The 27,416-nt window shown below is 39.2% G+C and overlaps 1 protein-coding gene across 5 annotated transcripts in view; it reads left to right on the plus strand.

Moving 5' to 3' along the window:
• Window positions 1-27,416, plus strand: part of LOC104920222 (kazrin) — a 158,614-nt gene that overhangs the window by 12,742 nt on the left and 118,456 nt on the right. For all 5 annotated transcript variants that reach the window (XR_003463788.1, XM_027288286.1, XM_027288285.1 and 2 more), the window contains exon 2: window positions 7,558-7,715. Coding sequence is in view for 4 of the 5 variants with exons in the window: in XM_027288286.1 (XP_027144087.1) it covers window positions 7,558-7,715 (158 nt within the window). In the remaining variant the exon portion in view is untranslated. The remainder of the gene's footprint in view (window positions 1-7,557; window positions 7,716-27,416) is intronic.

Genomic DNA, 27,416 nt, shown 5'->3' on the forward strand with positions numbered 1-27,416 from the left:
ACACAAACCATTTTTTTAAGTGCACAGATAACCACCTCCAGGAACCCACATCTCATTTCGCCTTCTCTCCCTTTATTCCACCCATTACAGCGGTAACATATACGATTAGTGGAGTTTAATGAGCTCTGCAGAGATGGGAGAGTTCTGCTTGCTGCTTTCTACTTCACAGAAACAGAACCCTCGGGGTTCGGCTCCACCAAACAAATGATGTGAAATGTTCCTGCGCCATCTCTGTCTCTTTATCATTAGCATGTGAATCTTGCAACTGGGAAGTCGGGTGGCATTATGTGCATTTGTGTACATGCTTGTAAACATGGATAATGTGTGAACCTATTTGCAGCCTGCTTATGGTTTGCCAATGACCTGTGGTTTATTCATGAATGTTAAATTCTGTCCTGCGTCATGTTTTCACGTGTGCACAGAAGAACGCATGCAGAATAGGGCTGCAAATAATGATTTCCATTTATCAGAGAATGTCAAAAGATTGTGAAAAATGCACATCACAATTTCTCAGAGCCCAAAGTGATGACTTCATATTTCTGTCTTTGTCAAAAACTGACATCTATTCGTACTTGTAAAGTCAAATTTTGGCTTGATTTAATAGTTGCTGTCATGCTTACAGCATCTCAAATTGCTGTCAAACCCTCATTCCCACAAACCCCCTGCACAAAAATCATTTTCTTGTGATTTGTGATTTGTACTTTGATTCATATATCACTGCATAGGACCACAGATTTTCCAGCCTACGTTCATGCATATTGTATGCCGATGCTCATTGTGTCTAGTTTTCAGTGAAGATGGTTCCTTTTGACTGCCTGCCTTCATATCTCCCACCAGCCTCCACATTCAAAGATCCAGAGAGAGCTTCTGAAAACACTTCAAACGTCATCTGAGCACACATCAGGTGTCGAGCAGTAAAAACACTTCATAACATATAATATGCTTAAAATGTCCTCTGAGATTTCCTCATGAGACTGAACTGTGCACAAACACGTTCTTATCAGGCCGTGTGTTTTCACACTAACAGACTTGAACTTGATATTAATTTTTTAATGATTGCTGTGCTCCTTTTCATGTTTTATGACGTGAATGTTTCTCACCTCAGTGATTTCTTTCTCAGTGGAAATTAAATTTAATGGAAGTGCTGCAATGTAAACAAGACTATTAATAAGACTACTTTGGTTTACATTAAGATCAACAATGGGCCTATACTGTGGTGTTTTATTGTCACCATTAGGGGGCAATGTTGTATAGCACTACTACCAAGTATTTCCTGTTGAAATGCTTTTGGAGACTGTACTTAAATTTATGCCATAACATTCTGTGGCATGAGATCAGGACTGATGTCTCTGATTCAGAATATCTCACATTAAGTCAGTTTTAGCTCTTCCCACTTGCCGTCTTGTATTTTAAAGTATTTACTGCCACTCTTACTTCAGAGTCTTGGTCCGGGTTGTAGTCTTTGCTAAAAATGTCTTGTCTTTTCATTTATCCTTTAAAATGTAGTTTTAGAATCCCATTTTCTGTATGAAAATCTGATTTATTTGTGTGTTCTCTCCACATTCACAATCTTCTGCTGCTTCTCAGAGCCTAACAGGAGTTTACCGTGGTCTAAAATAACTCTATTATTATGACGTTAATGATGCCATTTATGGACTCACACATACTTGAATTAATTTGCTTTATCTTTACAGCTCTTATAGCCCATCTGTTCAATTTGCCAGATGTTTAAGAAGTGCATCATTTTATACTGTGCTTAATTGTGCACACACACACTAAACCACATGCCAGACTTCCCGTTAAGCCCAAAGGAATTAGTCTCACTAAAATGAACACAAAAAGCACTATTCCCTGGCTCGAGCAAACCCGCCTGGAAAATAAGATTTTGGAGAAGAAACAGGCTAAATAAGGCCAACTTCTTTTTATTAACAAAAAAAAAAATGTGCAAGTTCTTTTTAAATTGAACCATTGTATGAACAATCAAAAAGGGAGCCATCGGCTGGGTATGTGAAAGAGTTACCCACTCTCATGGATGACTGCAGAGGGATGGACTTAAATTGAATTTATTTATGCTGCCTTTCTTCAAAAGAATGCCTCAAAGGATTTTTTTTTTTTTACAAAAAACAGAAAAGGCTTGCTTAGCTTTAAATAATTAATAATCAATCACAGGACAAATGAAACATCTCAGAGAGATCTGATAATTAGGCCTCGGTATTGTGTGAAAATTTTAATGCTGGTTCATACAAAGGAAGTGTTTCAGTACTGAGTAAAACAATGCTTTCAAAACCTCACGTTGTGGAAAAATAATTATGTTGATCTCCAAAGCCTTAAAAGAAATACATTAGTTACTCTCAGTTTGAGCTAAAACATAAACTGCTTTCTAACACAGATGGTAAAATGTGCAGTGTAAAGTAAGTTATTAAATACTTCACACACCAAGATAAAGACCTTGGATGAGTATAATGTTATACAGCTCAGCAGCAAATGTAAGACTGACATCAGAAACCCCAGAAATTGATTTTGGACCATCACCTCTCCATGTTTCTCAACATTTCACCAAGATTTCACGTATTCCATGAACAATTCCCATGAAATGAGCCCCTTTCATCCCGACTTTAGCCTGAGTACTGCACGTTATCCTATTAGGTTTGCTGCATAGACTCATTCAAACATTTTTCATCTGAAGTGATCTGATTTCCCCCCGGCACCCTAGAGTTCTCCCTCCTGAGCAGATAAAGGCCTGATGGGGTGCTGCCTCGGCCTCCCCTCCTCATTTGTTGTGCTGTTCCCTGCTCTATAGGAGGACATGGAAGGCACTGTGCGATTTGCCTATGCTAGCAAGACACAGATAGAAGAGAGACGACAGAAAGAGGAAAGGAGACAGGTAAAGCAGAAGGGCTGAGCTGGAATGACAATTTGATTTTTTCATTTTAACCTAAGTACTGCAATTTCTTCGTTCTTTTCCCTTCCCACCTCCATACCGTTGCCTCTCTTTCATCAGCTTTCAGATTCGCTGAAGGCAAGCTGCAGGTGAAATCTATTACAGTTTGCAGATTCAAGACACAGAATGACAGTCCCTGTAGTTTGGTCTGTTTTGCACCGTTATCCTTGGCAGCAATGTCACTGAATTAGCCTTTCTGTCACAGTGATATATTGGGTTACTTTGGAAACAGAATACGTGGTTGAAAGTAACATCGTAAATGTTTTATATGGCTAATATTAGTTAGAGCCTATAAAAGTTTTATACTACAATGTTTGTTGTTACAGGGCCTGAACTGAGGGAACAGTTAAACACACCAAAGCACCAGCTCCAAGTAGTAATGATGTTTTATATAATCTATAATATGATGAAAACTGTAATCAATAATTGTAGGTGTAGAAAGCGCAGCATGTAGGATGGAGAGAAGTGTTTGTGTGTATATGATTATTGATTTCTGTTGATACACATGAAGGAAACAGTATTGATTGTGTGCTTCATTAAACTGGTAATAGTTTGTCTGTGAAATGATGCGTGATGCTTCCAAACCATTTGACTGCATCTTGTTGCTTGGAAGGCTTAATGATCGCAGTATTGGCGACTGGAGAGTCGATATTTGATGTTGAACGTATGTGGTAAAGGTTAGTGCGCTTTGACCCATCGTTCTGCAGCAAATGTCTATATTGACTTGCGTGGTGCAGCTTTGATGATCAATGGCTATGAATCTTGATTTTAAACTCCATTATTTGTTTTAAAATGTCTTCATCCATACTACCTTTTAATTTTACTTTTGTAAGTGGCCATTTTATTATAATAGATACATCTGTAAGATCTCATGCAACCAGTCGTAATTTTTACATTTACAAAGATTTTTACAATTTTTTTGACTGACACTGTCAGATGTATTCAATCAACTGCTTACTATCGATGTTGTAGTTCGCAGTGGTGTTGTCATGATATACTTAAACTGAACCCAAAAACAGACACTGAACAGGAAGGTAAACTGAATCAAGTCTTTTATTGAGAATACCGGCAGTAACCGGGAGAGATGTGGCAGGCTGTGGTGAGGCGGAAGGAGTCCGGGTGGAGACTTGGTAGAGAGAATCCGAGGGATGATGAGCTGGTTGACGGGCTTTGTGGATGACGAGACAAGCAGGCAGGCAGACAATCCTGAGACAGGGAGAATAGTTGTAAGCCTCACGGACTGGCAGGCAAACAAACTGCTATAGACTGGTACAAAATCAAATAGGCTGCTGAGCAGGATGCATAGTACAAAAACAAACCGTGAGTACAACTACGATCCAGCCAGGAGTGTCAGCTTGTCCAGAGCTCTTGGAGGCAGAGGTGATTGCTTGGTGGCAGACAGGAGTACTGATTGCTGATGATTGGCAGGTGTGCAGGGGAAGAGGGAAACACTGAGGCATGGCCCTGGCCACGACTGGTGTGTAGAGCTGGCCTTAATTATACTGAGAGTACTAGGTAACAATTATTTTCTGTATTGATTATGATTCATGGCTTTGTCTATAAAATATCTGAAAAAAGTGAAGAATTTCCATCACAAGATAATGTCTTCAAATGATGTTTTGCTTGACCAAAAGACCAAAGTTTAATGAATGAAAAAAATAATAAATGATCAAAATAGTTGTTGATCAGCTAGTCGACTTCGAGTCGAGTTCTCCGTAGCTACAACGGATTTCCGTCATTCAGTCTTCACAGAGGCCACTTATGAGATCAATGAAGATCGGAGGAGAACAAAAAAGTGTTGGCTGATGGCTGATTTATATTGACAGATTGTCACACTGTGTGTGTGCACGCCTGACCAATGACAGTGTAATGACCCACACAGGACGGGATCTAAACACAAAAAAAGTTTAGCTGCTTAGCTAGCATGGACTGCAATGGAACAATTAGTTTTTGACTGCGTCACAGAGCTGTGACGTCATTTTGAGACTCAGTTTGTAAAGTTTAGTCAACATGTGAGAACTCGTCTGACACAGAGAGTCTCCTGTTGTTGCTTCATGTGTGAAATAACAACTATAGTGTGGACTTTGTCTGCAGTGTATCTGTGTGAACGGCGTCATTAATCCTGGTGCTGTTTGTATGATGTATTTTTAAATGATAAGAGGTTCACTGGAAACAATATTAATAATATTAATAATAGTTAATAATAATGATGATTAGAAGAAGTAGAAAAATAACGTAGTGAAGTTCTGTAGATGGTTGATTATTTAAAAAGAGTAAAACAAGACAAGAGACAATCTTGGCAAAGAAAAAAAGTATCAATTTGATTTCATAGATTAAAAATGACATTGAAGTCAAACACTGTAAAACACTGTTGGTCAAATATTTAAACTGCATTAGAGAACATGGTCATGCATGGAGTGGGGATGTAAATCTTTTTAGCACGCGTCAAGTAACGTAACCTGTAACATCTTTCACAAATTGCAATTATTTTTTTTGGTTTAATCCAAGTGCCGACTAGATGTGAATGTTTTGCTGACCACATTTGCAAACTCAAGAGGGTAAGAATATTACAAACACATTTCAGTTTTAGTCCAGTTTAACAGAACTGCAAACTACTATGTTGCTGATACTAATGCGGTCTGATACAACAGTCCTGCAATATATCCGCCCTTCATGAATTTTCCTTGTAAATGTAGAATTTGAGAGTGGGTGTATTATTTCACATCCAAGCCTAAAACTTGGAAATATCCAAAGCACACTCTAGCCCTTCACTGATCTCCTCTGCATGTCCTACATAACTAGAGCTGAATCTACATCCTGACTTTGCTCCTGCATTTTTTGTGTCTGCCTTTGAAATGATTTCCCTTACTGTGCATCTCGAAGCTGTGCTGGTTCACAAAACCTAAGGCTGTTCAGTGTTTGTGTTCTCAGGATATGAGCAGGGAAATGATCAATATTACACAATTGAGTCACCAAGTGCCTGCATGTTCATTAATGGGCCTGTAGAGGGCACTAGGAGTAAGCAGCTGAAATCACATCCACCAATGCTAGATTGAAGGAGAGAAGAGGCTATATGCATTATTGGTGTGGTTCCCACTAAAAATATGCAGAAATTAGCAGGAATAGAAAATGTGTCTCTTTGCCTTTAAATCAATTACAATCAAAGAACTGTAAAATGTGTAAGAACAGACTCCTGCTCACCCACCACCTTACTGTAGCCCATCTACTTATGTGTTAAGACAGCGTTTAGAGAGGTGAACTGGCTGGCTTGTCTGTGAACTCAGGCGACAACCAGCCCACTCACGTATTCAAACATCTGACGTCTTTTCAACTCTCACCTCGAGGGGACACAGTCTTCCTCTTCAACCCCCTCTTTCCCTTCTTATCTTCCGCCGCCTTCGGTGCCGACTTGTCAAATTTCCTACTCAAAGCTTGGTTGCTTGGAAATGTCAACCACGGTGAAAAAAATGTTCGGTTATGTAACACATTAATCTATGCTCTCTGTCTCTTTTTTTTTTCTTTTTTCTTTTTTTTTCCCCCCGCGTGGGCTTTTGTGTATAAAAGAGGCTTTATATTTTCATCCTGAAAGACTCTATCCAAATTCTTGGCCTAAAATCATCCTTCTCTGTATGGATTTAGCAGGTTTGGGTTTCTTTATTTGGCAGAAATGTGTCAGTGTATGATTCCAGCAAAACACAAGAGATTTAGAGATAGGCCACAGTCTGTATCAGATGACCTCTGGACAGAAGGTCGACCTTTGATCACTGCACCTTCGACTCTCTTTATAACTGACAAAGCTGTAAGTTTGAGGTTTTAGAAAAGTTTAAATGCCAGGAAGATAGATAATGAGACATTAGGGGTTAGTGTAGCAGCTCATGAAAAAAACAAAAGATACTTATGCTAAAAAGGCAGAAAAAATATGGAAATTGCTTTTTCTTCAACTCTTTCATTTATCCAACACTTCCACTATGTGGGTGGCCTCGGAAATAGTTGTGTTGACCTTTCAAAGACTAAGTGGGATTAATGGCAAATGGAAGCGGGTAGAGGAAGTCTATGTGTGTATGTGTGTGTGTGTGTGTGTGTGCATGTGTGTGAGAAGTAGGAAATACAGTAGGGGCTGGCTAGTTTTTAATGTGGAAGCTTAGCTGGGGAGGAAACCTGAAAGGATTGCCAGGGACACATAAGGGCAAGAACAGGGAAACAAAAACAGGATGGCTCTCAGGCCGACATGGAACATTCTGGACCAGAAAGGGCGTTGACGGAGAAAGTCGGTGACAATGTGACAGTAGGAAGACATGTTCTTCCACTGTGTTATCTCTCCTGTTTCTGCACAGGAAGAAGAAATATGTGTGTGTGTGTATGTGTGGTTGAGCTCTTGTATTGAAAGCATTTTATGATCCACTTAAGCCTGCCTGCACTCATATAAAAAGCTGTATCTTTCACTCTTTAATTGTCTTTTGTAATGCCAGATTTTTTATTTCCAAAAGGATCAAGAGGAGTGCAGTTTCAGTGAAATTCACCAGATTAATGACTGCTATTTTTTAAATCAGCGTGTCAAAATGCTGTGTGTTAACAGCCTGATTTGTGATGACATTCATTATTGTGTCTCCCTCTAGCCGTGCAGTCTCTGAACAGCCTGAATGACCAGATTGCAAGCTTCATGGTTACTGGCCCCAAGCCCCTGGAGCAGGAGGAGCATGCCTTCCGTCCCCCTGAGAAGGAGACACTGCAGAAGTCAATGACCCTGATGAGACACCTTCTCGTGGATGCACAGGTACAACGAATATAACATTTATTAGCCCACAAGAAGTCAGGTGGGTTAAAAAAATTGGTTGCTGGATACAGGTTGAGGGGTTTTAGCTCCTCGGATCCCAACAAATGTTATGCTTGGTCAATGACCAATGGCCAGTTTTCATTAGTTCATGCTTTTTTGATCTATTATTTCTTTTGAAGACTCAACATTATTACAGTGTTCTTCAATACACTATATATTCCGTCCCCTTGTACAGTTATTGTCAGTTTAGTGCCACATTAAACTCCTAAACCAGCCTATACGAGTCTCACATTTAAATGCCATCTGTCATCATCTTTGATGTGAAAACATCAGATTTTCACACAGAGAAAGTAAAAGTGTGCATCGTGCTTATAGTCAGTACACCATCCCAGCACACCATGGAGCGGCTCTCCTGCCGGGCTGCTGACAGTGCTGTCAAACGAAGAGACAATCACACTGGACGGCAGTAGAGGTGGTTGCACCACCGCCTTATGTGGTTTAGACGACTTCACTGACCTTCATCACTGGAGACGAGAGTGGGAGCAGTCAACAGACTGGAGCAGCCTCTGCTCTACCTCACGCTGTCCACCGTCACGCTTCTCTTTGTTTCTGTCACCCTTTTCGCCTTTCATCGCAGTTCACTGACTCAACTGACAAAATGCAAGTTGACTCATTGACTTTTACAGGACAGCCCTAAAAATCTCCACAAGAATGAATTCATTTGTATAAAAGTAGTGAGTGAGAGACTTTGTTATACAAATTTGTGTGGTTGACTAATCGTTGGAAGCTTTAATTCTAATTCACATTCTCGATGAAGTCACAATGTCACAACCTTCTAGCACCAGTGATTTTGAGTGATTTTGAGCTGTACGATTTTCTAGGTGTGATCATGGCACTTGCATTCATGATTTTAAACAATAGTGTCCTCGACATTGATCCATTAAATTCAATTCTGAGATTTCTTTTAAAATACATTAAATATGTAAATATGTTGGGAAATTGTTGCTGGAAATGTGAAAAGACTAAAATGTGGAGTTAGAAGTTAAAACAGTTTTTACCAGTTTTCAGTCCAGGATTTTGTGGGCAGTCCTAAAGGGTGGCTCGATGACACACTGAGGCCACCCTGAGCATACCCCTGCACCCCTAGCAGAGAGATTAATTGATCTTTCTCAGAGTGTTTCAAAGTAAGTCATGTCATTTTCTGAACTCATCTGACGAATGTCCAAAAAAGATGGTTGGAATTTATGAACTCCTCACAGACTAAAACCTGGTTTGTGCCCACACCTGGCAGACTTGTGTCGTAGGAGTAGACTTCATGCTTCATTGTGTACCAGTGTAAATTGTTTGTGAAGACACCAAATGCTATTTGTGAGCTGCACTGGCAAAGGGTCTCAGATGAAATGAAAATATTGACTGTGTGTAATAGAGGCGCAGCAACAAGGTTACATTTCCTCCATCAGAGTCAACTGCCACTTAAATTCCCTCAGCACAACGATGGTTCCTTTATCCAACATAGTGTTAAAAAAGTATTCTAACAGTAAATTTGTTTTTCCTTGCCTCCTCGCTCCACACTCGCCTCCTTTGACTGAATATTCCTCTCATTCAGAGATGACCCCAGTGTCCTCAAAAATGAATTTTCTTTGGCATCAATCACCCAAGTAAGCAGGTGTGAAAACGTTTGAGGATTGATGTTCATGGACTGCTAGTGTGGCAGCTTTTGTTAATAAATAAATTTGCTGAACCATTACTGTTATGTCAAATAAAGATGAGGGAGACATGACATTATTGGCACCTCCTCTCCTATGTGTGCTCATGTTACAGTCACGTTCTTGCCGATAATTTCTCATAACCTTTAAGAGGAGGAGATGAGAGGCTGGATCCCTACTAGCTCCAATTAGGAGAGGGAGGATGCCACCAGCTGGAGTTGCAATGTCAAGAGTTTGATTGAGCTGTTTGAGATTTAACGCGCATATGCTTGTTGTGTTCATTTGCTACAGTATCATTTATATCGCCTTACACAAATACATTTTGTGCTGCAAGATTGCGTGAGCTACAATGTAACAGATGTTGTTGGATAACTCTAACTGGTCATAAACTCTAATCTTTATAAGGTTGCATGGCTTTAAGTGCTTGCTGTTTCCCTGGTCTATTTGGCCATAATTCCATCACTAATACCAAATTAAAATGGGATACCAAAAGTGCAAAAAAGTACTAAGTGTATCCACTCAGCATTTCACTGTGCTAAGTGTACCCACTTAGCATTTTTGTGTCTTTGCTTCTGTTGCCTATTTCTCTCTGAAGCTAAATAGTGTGTTTAATGCTCAAAGTACAAAAAAATCCACATGTATACCAGGACAGGACACGTGGAGACTGAGTGACTACTGACTGACATTGAACATGCCTTTTTCTTCTTTTTTTTCTTCACATTATCACTTTATCTCTCGTTCTCTCTCTAAAAGACAGGTAGCCATCTTTCTTTCACCAACATAGCAGACTAATTTGCTTGCAGTCCAGGTACTTCTCATTCTGTCAGCACTCTTTTGAACGTTGCTCTTTTCGTTTTAGTCATAGCACAAGAAAAATGTCATGAAGCAGCTGTCTGTAAGAAAGGATTCCTGTCCTTTTTGTTTCCTCCGAACAATGAACTCCATTCAGTATAAAGTGAGTAGTGTCCATATTGAGAATATATGACATTCATTTATATTTAATTGACAAGATTGAATCTGTAGTATGTAAAATATGGTGATGCCAGAACAGTTTTCATGTGTTAAATACAAGATGATTAAGTGTCACTATAAGTAATTAGAAGGTTTCTGTTGTCATGAGAACCTCGAAATGTCACAGACCTGGAAATGTGTCTCCAGACATTTGATGGTTTGAAAAACAATTCACTTTTCAAAAGCTGTTTATGGAAATGTTCTCATAAATTGACAATTAAAGCAGTTTTGACATTTTATTGGTACAGTATGACAAAACATTTCTTGATCACTCAAATATCCAAATGATAATTAACTTTGAGAAAACAGTGCCAGAAGACACGAAATGGGAAATTAAAATGCTGAATTTAAATGTTCTCTATCTAAGATAAACAAACAAAACAAAAAAACTTTGCTTATAATGACACATTTGGGCATTAAGTGAACTGCGGTCAGCTTCCTGAACTCCATGGTACTAATTAGCTTGCCATTTGCAAATTATCACCTCAGCCAACACCACAAAACAACCACTACTGTACCAGACCAACTCCATGCAGACAATCCACAGCCAGCCGGCCAACCCCAACTTATCTTATGTTACAGTTCTCTAGCTGGTCTTTGCCCTGCATCATTCTTGACTAGAAAATAGCAGTCGTTAGTTGGATCTTTGCTTTGTACCGTGACATCAATTATTATTGGCTCAAATAAACACCTTTTGTCTTAAAGTTATGATCATGGATCAAGTTAGCTGGTGAAGTAATTTGGCAAGCTTTTAGTGTTTTAATAGCGATAATGTTAGCTAGCAAGCAAAGCTAAGATAAGCCACCTCGCAACTCCAAGACACAAAGTAACCTGCAAACAGTAGGCAAAATTAAAAAAAAGTAATTAAAACCTAAAAATAATACATGAATTGTGTACCTAATAACAAAATTAAACCTTTAAATGTAGAGATGTAAGTACTAGCATCGCAAATGCTAGTGGACTGTAGCTAAAGTTTCAGTAAATAGAAAATTGAGACAAACAATTAAGATTGTTACAATTGTCATATTTGCCTAAAATGATGAATGAATAATTAAAAGTGTATGAATAATAATGAATAATTAAAAGTATTATATGTTTGATAAAGTCAGAGCTTAGCATTAAGTGTTTAAAAAAAACATTTAACAGACCACACATGGATTATTGTGATATTTTAATACATGTTAAATATTAAAGATACTACAAGTATTGAAATTGTAACTTTTTTTGTGTTTTAAATTTTTTTGCGTTTCCGTCTGTGATCAGATGAAATTGGTTGCTGCTTTGTGTATTACTTCCACCTTGACTGATCCACTGCAGTTCTGAGGAGGGATGGCGTACCACACCAGCTGAGAAACACAGACACAGACAGGTAGCTGACTACAAATCTCTGAAAAACGTTCTCAGCTTTATGTCGACATATCATTAGAAAATGTAAATTTGAACAAACCATTATTATTGTCCTGCAAAAGGCAGCTCACTGCAGAGCTGCTTCCTGTGGATCCTTCTTTTCCTCCAAAGGCCCATCTGCTGCGTTTCCTGCAATCAAGCTGGGAGGAGATTGTCTGCTGAGCTTTTGCTACCGACCCTACCTCTATCTCCCCTTCCTCGTGTTGTACCCGACTGTGACTACATTAGCTGAGCTGTCACTCATCAAAGGAGGAGAATGGGGGTAGAGAAAGGGAAAGTTTAAGCACTGGGGGGATGTGGACGCAGTTCGGAGGCCAATAAAGGTGACTTTGACAGTGACTGAGTGGAGACACTGATAAATAAGATCTGTCTGACTCCCTCCTACCTCCACTAGGTCTAATCATCAGTGGAAAGCTGGAGACACGTCTGTCACTCTTACAGGAAACGCAAAGCAGATTCAAACACACAGTGGTCCTTTTAGATAATAAGTAAATATAAAGGTGTCGTTAAGTATTGTAGATTTACAGAGTCTACTTTTGTCTGAATTCAGTGACATTTATACAGTATTATTAAAATGTGAATACATAGTAATTGTAACTTAAAGCTGCACTCTATTTTAATATCATCATATTAACAATAGGTAAAATGACAAAGTGAAAGAGGCTCTGTCTTTGTAACTAAATATCACCCAGCTCTGTAGTTACCCTCAGCTATGGCGCATTTTAGCGTCTTCATGCTCATTGTTTTGGTGTTACGGTCTCACTGCTCTCATCGACCTCATTTCCAGTGCTAATGTTGCTTCATGTCTGCTGAACATGGAAATAGATTGCTGTTTTCTACTGAAGCTGATAAATTGTAATTGTTGTATTTACTGATGTTCTGCTTAGCATATGCTGAATGAATCCCCCTATCTATCTACCGGCTACACACTCACTCACACTGGAGCCGACTGGTTGTCGGTTGAGAGTCACGGCAAAAGACAGTGAAGCAGTATTATGTTTTCATGCAACACAGACCTCGAATGACCTCCCAGTTGATATTAGACACTTTTAACTCAAAGCTAAATTTTGCATTGCCTAATCTACCCTGTAATGGCCAGAGACTTATCTTCTTAGTTTAGCTTTTAAAAATCCTTCATTATTATTGTTTTCATGTTGTACATCTAAATATGGGAATATTTGCTGTATTTCACTTTATTTAAACTGTAGTTTACAATTTTTTATGTCTTATGGCTTGGCTGCACTTTTGCACCTGTTAAAAATTGTAAATATTTTATTGTTGATGTATTTTTATTCTCCCGAAAAACACTTTGAATTACCCTGGTGTATAAAATGTGCCATACAACTAATCTTGCCTTGACGAAGACCTATCTTGGAACTGTCCAAATTAATATTTCAACACAAAGGACTGACTTCCACATATATTAGCCAATAGTGCTGGACCTGTGCCCAGGGTCACGGAAGACCACAGGCTTCCCTAAGGCTCAGTGAGCTGGGAGGAGGTGCTGTTAGAGGGAGCGAGTATGTGATGGGTCTGGCTGGGTCAGTTAGCCCCTCTCCAACTGGGGCCTCAGCTGGTCCTCCAGAGTATGATTCTTACCCATGCATAATACATCACCTTCGTCCCATCTGCCCTCTCAGCCCTTCCTCTGACTCCACCAGGCCTGTCTAATAGGCCCCCTCTCCACTAAGGGCCAACCAGACATGCTGCCATGTGCTACTATGGTGATGGCTTATTGCAGCCCAGCTCAATCCCAGAGTGTGACAAATGAGAATGGAAATTGGGTAATTTGGTTCAAAGAGAGTTTTGTCTTCATCTACTGTTGGAAAGAGCCTTGGAAAGTTCCCTGGGTTTTTCTCTGCTGTCAAAACATCCACCAGTATTTTCAAAACACATGAATTTTGATAACCCAAGTTCATGACTTCGTTGTGTTCTTTGAATTTAAATATGATTCTTTCACATCAAAGACAGCAAGCTTGAACTTCAGGTCATTTGTTTAAAAGTCTCCGTCATTTCCACAGTTTAGATTAGTTTATTCCTATTTCTGTTTGCCAACGTTATATTGCCTCATCTTGGTGAATGTTATTCATAGTGATGGTACTTACACAGACAAGGTCAAACCCTTGTCATTTTTAATGCTACTGCGCTCAGTAGTGTTGCACTTAATGAAATTTTCACTGGGAGATCTCATTCCTGGAGGGGATAGCATCCAGAAGCAATATGTAAAATTATGTCTTTTACTCTTTATCTGCTACTTGCGATCAACATTTTTTTTATTTTGGGGCCACACAAAAATTGAATTGTCGCTGCGAGATGCATACTATTACTCCTCTAGCTGGTGGACTTGTATGCTGAGCAGATTGAAAATGACGGCTTATCTTGTAAGGAATGAATTGAAAACCATTTCATTATAGGAATACAGTTCTGAATGATGCCTGCAGAGAAAAGAGCTCTATCATAGTGAAACGGTAATGCTATGGGAATTGTCATGAGTCAGTAGTAAATCATGTAATGTAAGAAACTGTATCCTTCCTACTTGAATTCTGATAATCAGTGTGGGAAGTCACACAGTATAATTAGCTTCAAAAATGTATAACCAATTCATCTAAATATGTCTTTACACGTTGGCGTTAGGCAGTTGAATATTTGGACACACAAGGAATGTTTTATGAAAGACATTTACAGAATTAAACATATTTTTTTACATTAAATATATTTTTTATTATATATCTAAAAAAATAAACCATAATCTGCTCTCCCCATCAGTATTCACCATGTAAAAGTCAGTTTTGGTCTCAGGTGAGCAATGCCAAAAACAAACAAACAAAAAAACAAAAAACGTTACGACAAAGAGGAACGGTAGTCATTAGGCTTTTTACTGTTACTTTGAATCCTTTATTCCATTAAATTACACTGTGTTAAAAAAAAAAAAAAGGCGAGCAGGTATACTTATGAAATACAAGCCGATTTGATTTTACAACTCTGGAATGTCATTGTCAATTCTGCATTGCAAAGTAATGTAATTTGCAACGTACATTTTATGTTGGAGTTGTGTACCCTCTGCAGTACCGAAGCAGTGAACTCACTGAAATGAATGTGGGCACAGCTTTAAACATGACTGACCTGACATTTAAAACTATGCACTAAAAGCATAATATTACATGATGGGAAGCCTACATCAACTGCTATCAGCGATTTAAAATCAATTCCCATACCGTACATTACTGTACAAAGAGTTAGACTTAGAAAAACAAAAGACTTCTAATTATCCTACTACACTGCCTAACTTTCCTGTAACCTGACATGCGTGGTAATTAGTTCTCCCAGCTTGTGACCAAATCCGCTTTTTCCTGCAGTTTGCATCGTACTTTAGAGAGAAAGACGTAAACAACAAAAAGAGAATAATTAGGCATAGTGCAGTAGTGCAGCACAGTAGAGCTTGACAGGTTCAGTCAAACCATCTATTATATGTTAATCTTGTTGTATGTTAATATCTTTGATTATCAGCACATATCAGCAGATAAGTGTCTGTAAGTATTTCTGTATTGCAAAATGTCCTACATAGCACATACCCACTGTTACTCCACATGAATCTGAATAAAAACGAAAAACTTGTGTGCTGGTTCTGCCTTTCAAAAGGAGCTACTTAGTATTCTGAATGTTGTTCCCTTTTCTTTGTTAATTCAAAGTAGCTGCGTGAGTCATTTTTTGGATATTTGTTAAGTGTGTGGGTTGCACATGGTATTGCGCTAACATCCCAAGTCTGTAAATACTTTGCCACAGTAGAAGTCTGTGGGGACACTCACCTTACATCTAAAGACCCATTACATAGAATAAATAATGTCATGTTTCAAGCTAGCTCCTTTTCTTTTCCACAACGAAAACTGAAAATGACTGGTCTATCGATTTGGGAGGTGCACTTAACAGAGCAAGCGAGAGAGAACTGATGACTGCGCAAACCCTATTCCCAACAAGCTTTAACCCTTTCCATTAGAGGTCAAGGTCTGGCTCTAATAAAGACATACACAAGCAGTGGGAATAACAACACAACATGGTTAATAGGCTGCATTGATTCAGAATTCAACGCCTCTGTGACTACCAACCCTCCGAGTCTTCGAACACAGCTGGAGGAATGACTAACTGTCCTTTCCAGTCCCTTGAGATAGTGAAAGATAAATGTGCATCCTTCAAAGTGAAATGCAAGCCTGAGGTCAGATTCAAGCAAACAGCTAAGACAGTTAACCCAGAAGAAAATGTTTTCAGATTGTAGATTAATCAACGGCTTGAAATGCTGAACTTGTTCTCCCTAAATCAGTTGTGTTTGATTTTGCTATTGATGTATTGAGTGAGTGGTCCACTTCAGCTTGATCTGGCTGCATCAAATGGGTGTGAACGCCACATAGGATTGTCTGCAGAGAGGTGCAGATAAAAAGAAAATCAAAATAACTAAAGCTAATAACAAGATTTATATCCTCTACAATGTTAGGTACTAAGTGGCTCGTAGATGACCTCATTTACTAAAACTACGATTGTGAACTGTTATCAGACACAGCCTTTGTTTTTCTTTTAGGTTGTGAATGAATTTAGTAAGGGTAGAGTATTATATGCTATTAGACCTCTTAGACTGTCTGACAATGCATTTATTGTTGTGTTTAATGAACCAGAATATGACACTCGGGGGAAATTCAATCTGCTCAATAACTTATGCTTTTCGGTTTTGAATGGAAATATTTGCATAACTGGCCAAGTCGTGCCTAGGTTGCTAGGCAACCTGGCTTGTCTAACAGCCAATGTCACAGACAGCCATGTTCATGGTTGAATCTGTGTTTTTGGTAATTCTTTTTTTTTCATCAGCTTTGTTTTTTCTTGGCTTGTGATAGTAAAAAAAAAAAAGATACCTTCATCTAAAATGTGCCTGTGTGTGCTCTGGCATTGCAGGAATATTGATTTTATTTAATTCATTTGATTGTTTTTTTTTAAGGTTCTTTGCTCTGTGCCAGCACACCTGGAGTAGAGTGCGTCATGGTTAAACTTAGAAAATCACAAACCGAGAGATGGGTGCCAACTATAGGATGATTCAGTTAGCAGCCTGCTGGTCACAGTGGCTGGGTGATCTCCTTCTTCGTGTAGAGAACAGTTTCTGTCTCAGTGAGGCCGAGCTGCATCAGATACAACACTCCTAATCTAACTAGCTCATCCATTGATTTGGAAAACACAGTTGACAAGATTGCTGCCTCAGGTGTGTGTTTGTGTGTATACATCCAAATGAAGCAGTGTGTTACTATGGAAACAGACCATCAGAAGATTATTTTGATCGTATAAACAAGCGATATAGGCAGAGAGAGGTAATAAACCAAGCTTGTTTATATGTGGGTTCCTCTCGCTCTGTCTTCTTGCTCCCTGTATTCTCCCCGTGTTAGTTTTCTTCATATTACCTTCCAGCTACCCAGCTATCTGCCAAGATCAAAGGCTTTGCCCTCAATTTCAGGACAGGGTTTCAGAGCTATATTGGCCCGCCACTGACGCAGATGTGTGCTGTGCCCATAGCTACACTGTTTAGTTGAGGTAAACTCATGACCCTCGAGTGTGACTCGTGCTTTAAAGCATCGTCTCGTGTGCAAGCATGCACGCGGAGTCACCTCTGTGCCCGTTTCTGTAACCTGCAACAAGTGATCTACCTCACGGATGACTGCTCCGACCTTTTCCTCGTCTTCCTCGTGCTGCCCAAAATTAACTTTGACTTTGCATCAAAGTGTCAAATGTGGTGCAGTATCCCTGGTAACAGCAGCATCATACCAAGGTTACAAGACTTTGGAAAATAAATCAAACTAATGACAGCAGTAGGTGGTGTGGTGTGTAGGTGTGATTGTAAAGTTTGAAATCTACATTATGAGTGAGGTGCAATAGCTCTGTGCTCTATTCCTGTCTCTGCACAGTATGTTTCACACAGCGCACTTTGTTGGATATATTAGATAATGATTAGTACAAGACAACTGGAACCAACTGCTACTTGGATAGAAGACTTTTTGAAGAACAACCCTGTGATCCAAAAACAATCATAACATTGCTGCCGCAGTTGTTTTCAGTGTCTGACACTATGGACGCCCCCTCTGCCCCCTGAACAACACCCCGATCACTTGTTCTGTAACTCCAATTATTATTTGTCTCACTTTGATTTGAAGGATATTCATCATAAGTTTTAGAACAATAATTCCCATAATTTTAGCCTTGTCTGATGTAAACAGGAAGTATAATGTTGCAGCTATCACAGGATTACTGTCATACTGAAGGAACATGACATCTTAGGCAAGTACTGGAATTATAAGGAGCCACTTTTCATAACATTTCATATGATTTATAAGATTTATGGATGTTTATACAAGATATTCCTCAGAGATAATGCTATCCTGTATGTAAGTTGAACACAGGTTCATGGTATCTGAAAAGACGTGCATCGTGTGTCCGTGTTCAAGTTTGACTGAGTTGACTCTTTGATTGATATTTCAGAAATCAGGTGCTAAAGGTCTTAAAGTAATTGCATCTATGAGTTGTGTCACATTATTTGCTGTCACAGCTGATGACTGTCTTGATACACGGGCCAAATGTCGCCAAACTACAATAACTAACTTCCAGTTGTTTTTTTCAACAGCAGCATGCACCTGTCCCTTTTGCCTTTTGTCATGCGGTATCTTTCCCTCGTGTCTCTCTTTCCACTGAAACCAAGAACGTTGTATTGACAAAACCAGAGGCTGCGGTGGCAGGTAGAGATCTGCTAGTGAGGGAAATCTAAAATGGTCCAGATCTAGTGATGGCAAGAATCCAAAAACAGGAGAGACGATGAGACAGGGCTACACATGGCTGGTGAGTTACTGGCAGAAGTCTCAAGGATACACAGGGAGAGATAAAGATTAGCAAAAGTCACCCAAAATGACATGTCATGTAGTTAACATAATGGAGACTGAGCGATCTGACGGAGTGTGGGAGGTTGAACTGTTGTGTTAAATACTGCAAGCGTTTGTTGGATGATGAGAAGCAGGCGGTGAGGTGATCAGTCAGGTGAGAGGGAACAAGAGGACATGGCCAGCAACAAGCAAGACAAAGAAAGACAGACAGAAACAAAAGGGAGTCGAAGGATTACGAGTCAATGAGCCTCATCGTAACAAAAAATAAATGAATAAATACATAAATAAATACCACAGTATAACAAGAACATTCATTTAACTCCTTGGTCAGGGTCACTGTTGCCAACAAGGTGACTTACAAGCTAAATTTAGCGACATTTAAGATTTTTTAGTATCTTTTTTTTTGCCTATAGTGACAAATGTAGAAACTTTTTGGTTTTGAAAAGACTTTGTATCACTTTGATGGATGTCTTTACACCAACATGTATACATCAATATGACATATAGTGATGCGGTGACATACAAATGAGCGTTTTGAGAAGGCTTTAGTCATTTTCCATTAGAAAGAGTTGGTGACACTGCAGTGAGGCTGAAAACGGACGAGAGAGAGGTCCGTCAGGCTAACACAGACAGACAAAACATTATTAGTCACATTCACAGCTAGGGGCCGCTGAGAAAAGCGTGTTATCACATTTCAGGTCAGACAGAGAATAATCAATAAGTTTCTGATGAACTGTACTTTTCCTTCCATCTGTCAAACTACTGCTACTGTGGTTGGCTTTGTAACGTTGGATTCATGGACAAATAGATTTTCCTTCATATCGGATGTTTCTTCACTTTCTTTTAAACACAATAGCAATTGTTTAGCCAGAAGCTGCTCATTTTATACAAGTCTTGATGGAAAAAAACTAACAGAGAGGGAGCACCGCTTTGGACTACGCTGACTGAAAGATGATAAGACGTGAAATGTGTGGTGAAGGTGTGGAGGTGTGTCACTTTGCCCGATACGTATCATTTTAGTAAACACAGCAAGGCGAGTAAGAATGAGATGCCAAATAGAGCAAGTCATCGTGGCCTAATTCATGATTTGAAAAGCACTTGTGCTCTGATCAAAGCCCCGTTCTCTCTTGAATTACTTTTAAAGGAATGAATTAAGGGATTGAACTCAACAATACAAGGCTCAGCAGTGTTTGCTTTTGGAACAAACCAGTGGCTCATAATAAAAAAGAAAAGAAAACAAAAATGGTATTATCTTTAAAATCATTAACATGTTGTTCTCCAGCATGAATTGAGGCCAGCCCTCTCCATTTCAGCAGTTTTGAGGAATTTATCTATGTAGTGCAGCTGTGGGAAAAGCTTATTGGATCTGGTGGAAGCCTTTAGATAAGAATACCCGGTCCTACACTTTGAGTTTGATTTTTCCTAAATTCATTTAGAGTGAAGATTCTTTCTCTAACCTGTCTTTTGAAATACCAAGTGAGCCTGTGTTGAAAGCACAGAAAACAAGTCTTTTATTTTTATCTTCAGGGGCTTGAGCTCACAGTTACAAAAAATAATAATAATGTTGTTGGTTAGTTTTAAGAAATAAACAAGTCTTGCCATTGGGGAAATTTAATTAGAATTCCATTCCTCACCATACGTCCATTCACACAAAAACAGTAGAGTATATCTTCAGAGGAGATGGAGGAATCTAATAGAATTACCCTGTGTGCTACTTGTATGGTCATCCAATCATACAAAGATGTAACACACTGTACGGCTCACGTCTCTGATACAGATTCTTCCCAGCTGTGAGACTCCAAGGTCAAGGGTGGTGCACGGAATGGTTTTAATCCTCATGGCAAATCAGCCATCCATCCGAAAAGAAAAGAAAATGAAACAACTATAGCTTTCAGAATGCGTTCTAGTATAGTCCTCTGCAATAACAGATGCTTCTAATACTTCATTTCAACTGTTCGATTTTCCATAACACATTCCTGACGCACTGTTATATTCATACTCACAGAAACGTTTAAGAGTGCCTATTCCCCAGGGCATATTTGTCTGTCAAGACATTCCCTTCTGAATACGACAAAAAAAATAAATCTGCAAAAAACACTCAAGGCAGCAGCAAAAGGGCTGAGGACCAAACTTGCATACACCAAATAGGTAAATTGTTCCCTTGTAAACAAGGTTCAAGCCCTTCTGTCCACTGTCCAATCAATCTTCTGTCTTGTTTAGGAAAGTCTTCTGTCTAACGTAGAGGAACCAGTCTTGTCTTTGATCTTAGGCAGCGATTACAGTCTGTAAATGTAGAAAGGATAGATCTCCTCGTGGTTAAATACCAGAGTAAATGGGATTAGGTTTCAGTTTCCCATGAGGTCTACTGAGCCTTTCTACAAAGCTGACACACTCAGGATGAACACAGTGCTTCCAGAGTAATAGAAAACAGCAACTTTTCCTTTGGTCATACTGCCACTGTGTGTGCATGTCTAACCCTTTCTAATTTCATCATGAGGCATTTTCAGAGGACTTACCTGGACAGTAGACTGAATTTGCATAAAAGTGTTCTTGCCATGGCTTTAATTGATTTCTGAAACCCTAGGCAGAACAATGAATTCCCATATTTTACTGAATGACTTTAGTGAGAGCTGCTGCTCTGCCGTTACCACAGGCAAAGCAGACACAGTGTGCCTGATCGTACTTAGCATTTCAGTTCAGTGAGATTTGCATCTGACCCAAGGATATGATAGGATATACAGTTTTTAGTAATTTGGGCATACTGAGGACAAAAAAATACAATGGCCTCTGTAAAAGTGGGAGTCAGGAGTTTTTCTTTCATAAAGAACCATAGCTGTGTTTCAGAGTCCCTAAAGGGACCAAGCTGACCAAGCTGTAAAATCAAAGGAAGGGACATGTATTCATCATATTCTGGTTAATACAGGACATTCACTTCAGTCACTTCTCTGAGTTTGTTTTACTAAATGAAGTAAGCCTAGTTACCAGCTGTGAGCCAGGCTAACTTGTTCTAAAGAAACGAGTGTGCTCTGAACTATAGTTCTCTTCAAGTGAGGCAACGTTTCAGGCCCAAACAGGTAACACAGGTAGAGAGCAAAGCGTCATTCGAGAGCAAAGCGTTCTCACTCTGTCTCTGTCTCACTTTCTTTGTGTGTGGCTGGTGTGGTGGGTGCATGAACCCTGCTCTAATATTCACATGAGCATCTTTCTCTTGGTCCCCCACAATCTCTCTCACACACAGGCATAAAGTGTCCCCCTCTTGCTCACATACTTTTTCTTCGGTTTCTGTTCAAGGGTCATCAGAGCTGGCTGTTTCTGTAATTTTTTTGCTGACTCGTGTCTGGGCACGCTTGGGCGTCTTTCAATTTAGCTCCTTCTGATAACCCAGCCTCCTCCAATAGATAAATATTAAATTAGAACAAATGACTCTCACTTTCTCAGCAGGCAATTGCGTCCTCTTTCCCTGAGGCTTTTAGCATCAGCCAAACAAGTGGTGCTGCTATCTGTAATTAGAAATGGAAAAAAAAAACCCAACAACAACAAAGCACACACCAACACATTTGAGCTGCTAAATTAACGCCCTTTGCATTATCGATGGTAACCATCCAGCTGCCTCCCCAGGATAACTGGACATTATTCAGATGAGCTCTGTATATTCGCAGGGGAGAGGTCACAAACTGCTAAATGCACCGCATTTCTTTCATTTAAACTGCATTTATGGATATTCCTCATTAATGCGGAGGATAGGATTTCAGATGGACTTTTAAAGTGAAAGCTAGATATGGTTTGCTGGAACGCTTTTACGCATGATAAGTGTCTCATACATACTGAAATACTCTTCTTTGCAAATCCTTTTCATGTTTGTTTTTAGCACAGATTCTAGGTTCCAGTGAAGGTTGTAATCCTGTAAGCCTGTTTGACTGTGTAACATTATTAGTATAACATGATTTGGATGGCAAAAGACAAGTGAGTTTGATTGGGTGTCGCCCCCAGGGGATCACTTTTGGATGAAGGTAATATTGTGTAGCATCTGACTATCTGGCACAAGTTATTAGATGGTTTGTGTGATAGGGACGTGCTGCTATACTGCAAGCTGCTACAGATAGCTCATATAGCTCTGTGTAGCAGCAGCAAGACCTCAGTTTGGAGCAATCTGGAGGAATATCCTGAAGCAAGCATGCAATTCCTATATCTCTGTTCTTAAATCCATCTTTGTAAGATTGATACACCATCTGTCTGCTGGCCTATCTGGCCTTTAGCTGGTCTATTTATTTGTTATCCTGAAGTCTTTTCAAACCATCTTTTTGTTTTTTATTTATTTATGGAATAAATAGTCTTCAACTATCTTTTACAATCACTGTACAGCATGTATGTAAGTATTGTATAAATACTCATACACTGATTGTGCTAATCACTTACAAGGGTAAAATACAATTTGAATCAAGGTAACTAACAAACACTATATAGTATGTACTCCTCTTTGTATAAATGTACTCTCCTCTTTGGTTCTAGGACAGTATGGGTGGATAAAGCTGTCATGGTATCACTTACATGTTGCCTCTTAGCTAAGAAAAATGGCACAGGAAGATACATGGAGCTCACTGATATGAATGTCTCTGACAGAACATATATTTTTCCCTTCAGTGTAGACGAAAAGTACTATTCTTTTAATTTGTGGTCTTGAAGTAAGGCATCTGAAAATATGAGTGATGTTAGGATTACAATGTAGAAACACTTTCTTTGATGTGGGATTTGCTAGATGTTGTGAGGACCAAAAGAAAAAGAAACAGCATGCATCCATGGAAATCTAGGTTTATAGGATTAAAACAGTGGAAAACCAGGAAATTTAGGAGGTAGGAGACTTAATGTAAACCAAAATCAGTAATTCAGACAGTCCTCATATGTGGCACTAACAACTAAACTGAACAAAAGTTTAGTTTGTATGACTTGTCCTGTTTTGGCTCTGACTCTAAACATGAGTTGTTATTATGCAGTTTGAAAGAACGACCAATGCTGTCATTTTGTCCGAGAGAAAAATGAGAAGGCAGTTTCTTCTTGGTACATCTGCAATGCAGCTGCAAAGCCTCTATGCCTGACGCCATATGGATTTGAAAATAAATAAAATGACTATTTATTTTTGCTTACAGTATGCTAATTTCAATCCTGCTAGACTGAGTTTAATTTTTTTAAGCATGAAAAATCCTCAGTGAGAGGGCTCACTTGGAGAGAACTGCGTAATGTTGCACAGCGCTGCAGAATCTGTCCTCAGCTATTTAGCTGCAGTGTGACCTCTCTTTGAAGACAACGCCATTCATTATCAAATAAGAGTGAGCTAGCGGTCTCCCGTGTTTTGCATATGGATATTAATGGCTTGCAGTAATTTACATTTCAATTCCAGACACCATATGAGAAATTAGTCATATGCAAATCAGGAGCTGGTGAATTGTGCAGGAAAATGATTGACATTTTTCAATAAATACTGCAAGATGCGTTTAATATATTTTGTGCATTAATTAACTGCAGGAAATGGAAATGACCCGACCTAAGGTAGAATTAGCATGATCTATTCGAGGCTCTGCAGGGGTCGATTACCCAGCTAGAACCAGGAGAGCGAAAGAAAGCTGAGTCATTTTTGATTGATGTCAATTCATATTCAGTTTGATAGAAAGGTCTGATAACTTCACTACCAGACTGAGCTCCTGCCAAATTAAAAAAAAGGTCAGAGTTTCGTACATCTGACTTCCTCGCTGTGTTTGCAGTGCTGTGGCTGTGTTTGAAAAGGTCAGATGATCACAGTATGTAAACAGCAGCATTATAATGGAAGAAACCTTTGATGCGTCACACTCAGCAGTGTGCTATGCGGTTGTTACTTCAGAAAGGACGAAACATTTCTGGATTGTTAGGTGATACAGGCTTTAAAGAGGAAGTTGCATGTTGGATCTCTGTAGGAAAATGATCTAGAAACTAGAAGAAAAAAATACACATTTCAGCACCTTAGAATTGGAGAAAGGAGATATGAAAGTGTCCTTGCTGACAGTTACACTCATGACATAAACATTTATTATTTCCCTTATCATTCACCTTGAACTATGAGATTCTGTCTTGGCGCTATAAAAATGTTGACAAATTCTCCAAGTTGTAGCGCAAAAAGAAAGCAGGTGACAAAGTCATGCGCCGCTCTGATGTCAGAATGTGTGTCACCGTTATGAAATATTCATAATGTTTGCAGAGGGTGTGCATTAAGTTTGGAATAAGAATAGCTTGAATTTTTCAGCAGCGGATCATTGATCCAGGCTGTATCGTTAGTTGAATGACTCATCACAGAAGAGTGTTGCTGAATATTGATCATTCACTTGACTGGGCCCTGCAGAGCACGCCAGCATCAAATATTTTCATCTGCCTTTTTGAAAAAGTGAAAAGGAAGATGTGTTTAAACACATTATTGCTTCTTCCTTATTCAAATTGATTTCCAGCTGTCAGAACTTACAAGCAGGAAATGTTTTGAAATATGTGTTTCTCCACCACGTTCTGTCTAACTCAGTTTATTGAACCTTTGTGCTCGGCTGTGGACACGCTTACCTTGACACAAGGACTGGATTTTAGTTTCTTTTCCTTTTCCTCTCTCTCCCTCATATAATTACACTTTAGTTATCTTTGATTTCCTGTACCCTCGGGACGCTCTCACGAGTTACACTCTTCGTGGATGCTTTCGACACGAGCAGTAAATAACAGTGAGAAAGACCATAAATCATGGTAATTCTTCCTCCAGACCTCTCATCCTGATTGATCACTTGCGTGCCTTTGAGGTCCACCTGTGAGTCTTTTCCCACTGATATAATTGAAATAGAATTATGAGAATATAAGAATTATTATACGATAGCAAACTTGTGTTGAAAAGAAATTAATTTCTCATTAAATGACACTTTAAGGAAATATAGTTCCTGCTCCCAAAATTTAAATCAATGTATAATTAACACTGAAAACATCCCACAAACTCAAACTAAGGCAGAATGTTCTGTAAGAATAAATAAGAAAAATCACTATGTTTTTATAAAGAACGTTTTTACTGGTTATGAAATTGAGCTGGAGGGTGGTTTGATCAGCAGGGAGAGAAAGTCTTCCAACTAAAGGAACCTTTGACCTCAAGTGTTCACAGAAGTCTTGTGGATGAAGGTACAAAAAAAAGAAATCAATAAAATATCACATCAGATTAAGGTACCTGGCAAGATCCTCAGATGCTGCAATTTTCAGGTGTCACCAAGGTCCTCAACATGTTTCTCACTTTAGCTTTGTTTGCCTTGTGACGTTGAAGGAGGGCCACATGCAGACACTCAGACATGCACATCCATCCATCCATAGGGCAAGAGGCAGGGTACACTCTGAACAAGTCATATAAGCATATACAAACAACTGGTGAGCTGAATGACTGACATGTTAATATGTTAATATTTACTCACTTAGCGCCTCTGCTTAATTCACTTCTTTAAGACTCTACTTTTTCCGTTATAATTGACTTCACGGGGGGCTCACAGTGCTCACTGAGTTAGAAAATCATATTTGGATACACAGCTAGCAAACTAATCCTAACCATGCAGAACTGGACCAGACTGGTAACAGCTGCAAGGCATCCTCAAATGTTTAGTTGCGGTGCTTTATCTCCCCATTGGCAAAATTCGGATTAGTCTCTTCAAGACTTTTTTTTTTATATCATACTTTTGAGCTCTATTAATGCAGCCCTTTCCTTCATTTGCTTTCTAAACTCAGCTGTAGAGTGCTGGAGGATGTTGGGCCATGCGTTGCTCTGTCAGCTCAGGGTCAAACAGAGATGACCTTTTGTTTTAAACAGAAGGGAATATCTTTATAGATTAGGATATTGCCTAGCAAGGCAGAGCTAGCAAGAACGAAACATGGATATCCATCTGTTTGTCACCATTTCAGGGCAGGAATTATACCACGGTCAAACAGCCGATGCCATGGATGCCCCTGTGTGTGGACAGAATGCTCTTTCTAAAATTAACTAACCCACACGGCTAGTTTGTCATGCCCTGTTTTGAACTGGCCATTGTGCCTTTAAAGAAACATTGTATTTAAAAAAAAAAAAAATCATTTTGATGTATTTTGATCTCCGATGGAAGTACGTAAAGCTTTACAGCACTAAGTCACACACCACTATTTTACTTATTTTGATTTTCACTGGCTTTCTCGATACCAGCGCTCCCTCTCCTTGTTCAGTTGTGTTGCTTGAAGTCAGATACAAACGTAGAAGCTGTGTCCATTAAATAAATCTAATGAGGGCATAACTGGGAGAGCATCATATTTTTGGGTAGTGCCCAGTTTCAGTGATATTCAGGTTATGGAGCAATTGGACTGGTCTGATCACAGGACAGACCATTTTTTTCCCCAACATAACCGAGGGTCACCTGATTATTCCAATTCAAATGAACAGTAGAGGCTGTATTCACCACACCTGTTCTGGTCTGAAGGGTCTATTCAGCTTTGGCTGTGGGTGTGCAGATCAAAATATGTATTAGAGCAAAATTTCCTCAAAGTGCTAAATTGTTTCCCCATTATATATGATGTCTTAAGATTAATATTACTGCTACATTAATGTTGTAAATTGGCCTTGCTCTAAAGATGAATTAATTCAAGGCCTTCCATTTGATCAATGTAGTCCTTCA

The sequence above is a fragment of the Larimichthys crocea genome, chromosome XV, assembly GCF_000972845.2.
Source record: "Larimichthys crocea isolate SSNF chromosome XV, L_crocea_2.0, whole genome shotgun sequence".
In the NCBI taxonomy this organism is placed as follows: domain Eukaryota; kingdom Metazoa; phylum Chordata; class Actinopteri; family Sciaenidae; genus Larimichthys; species Larimichthys crocea.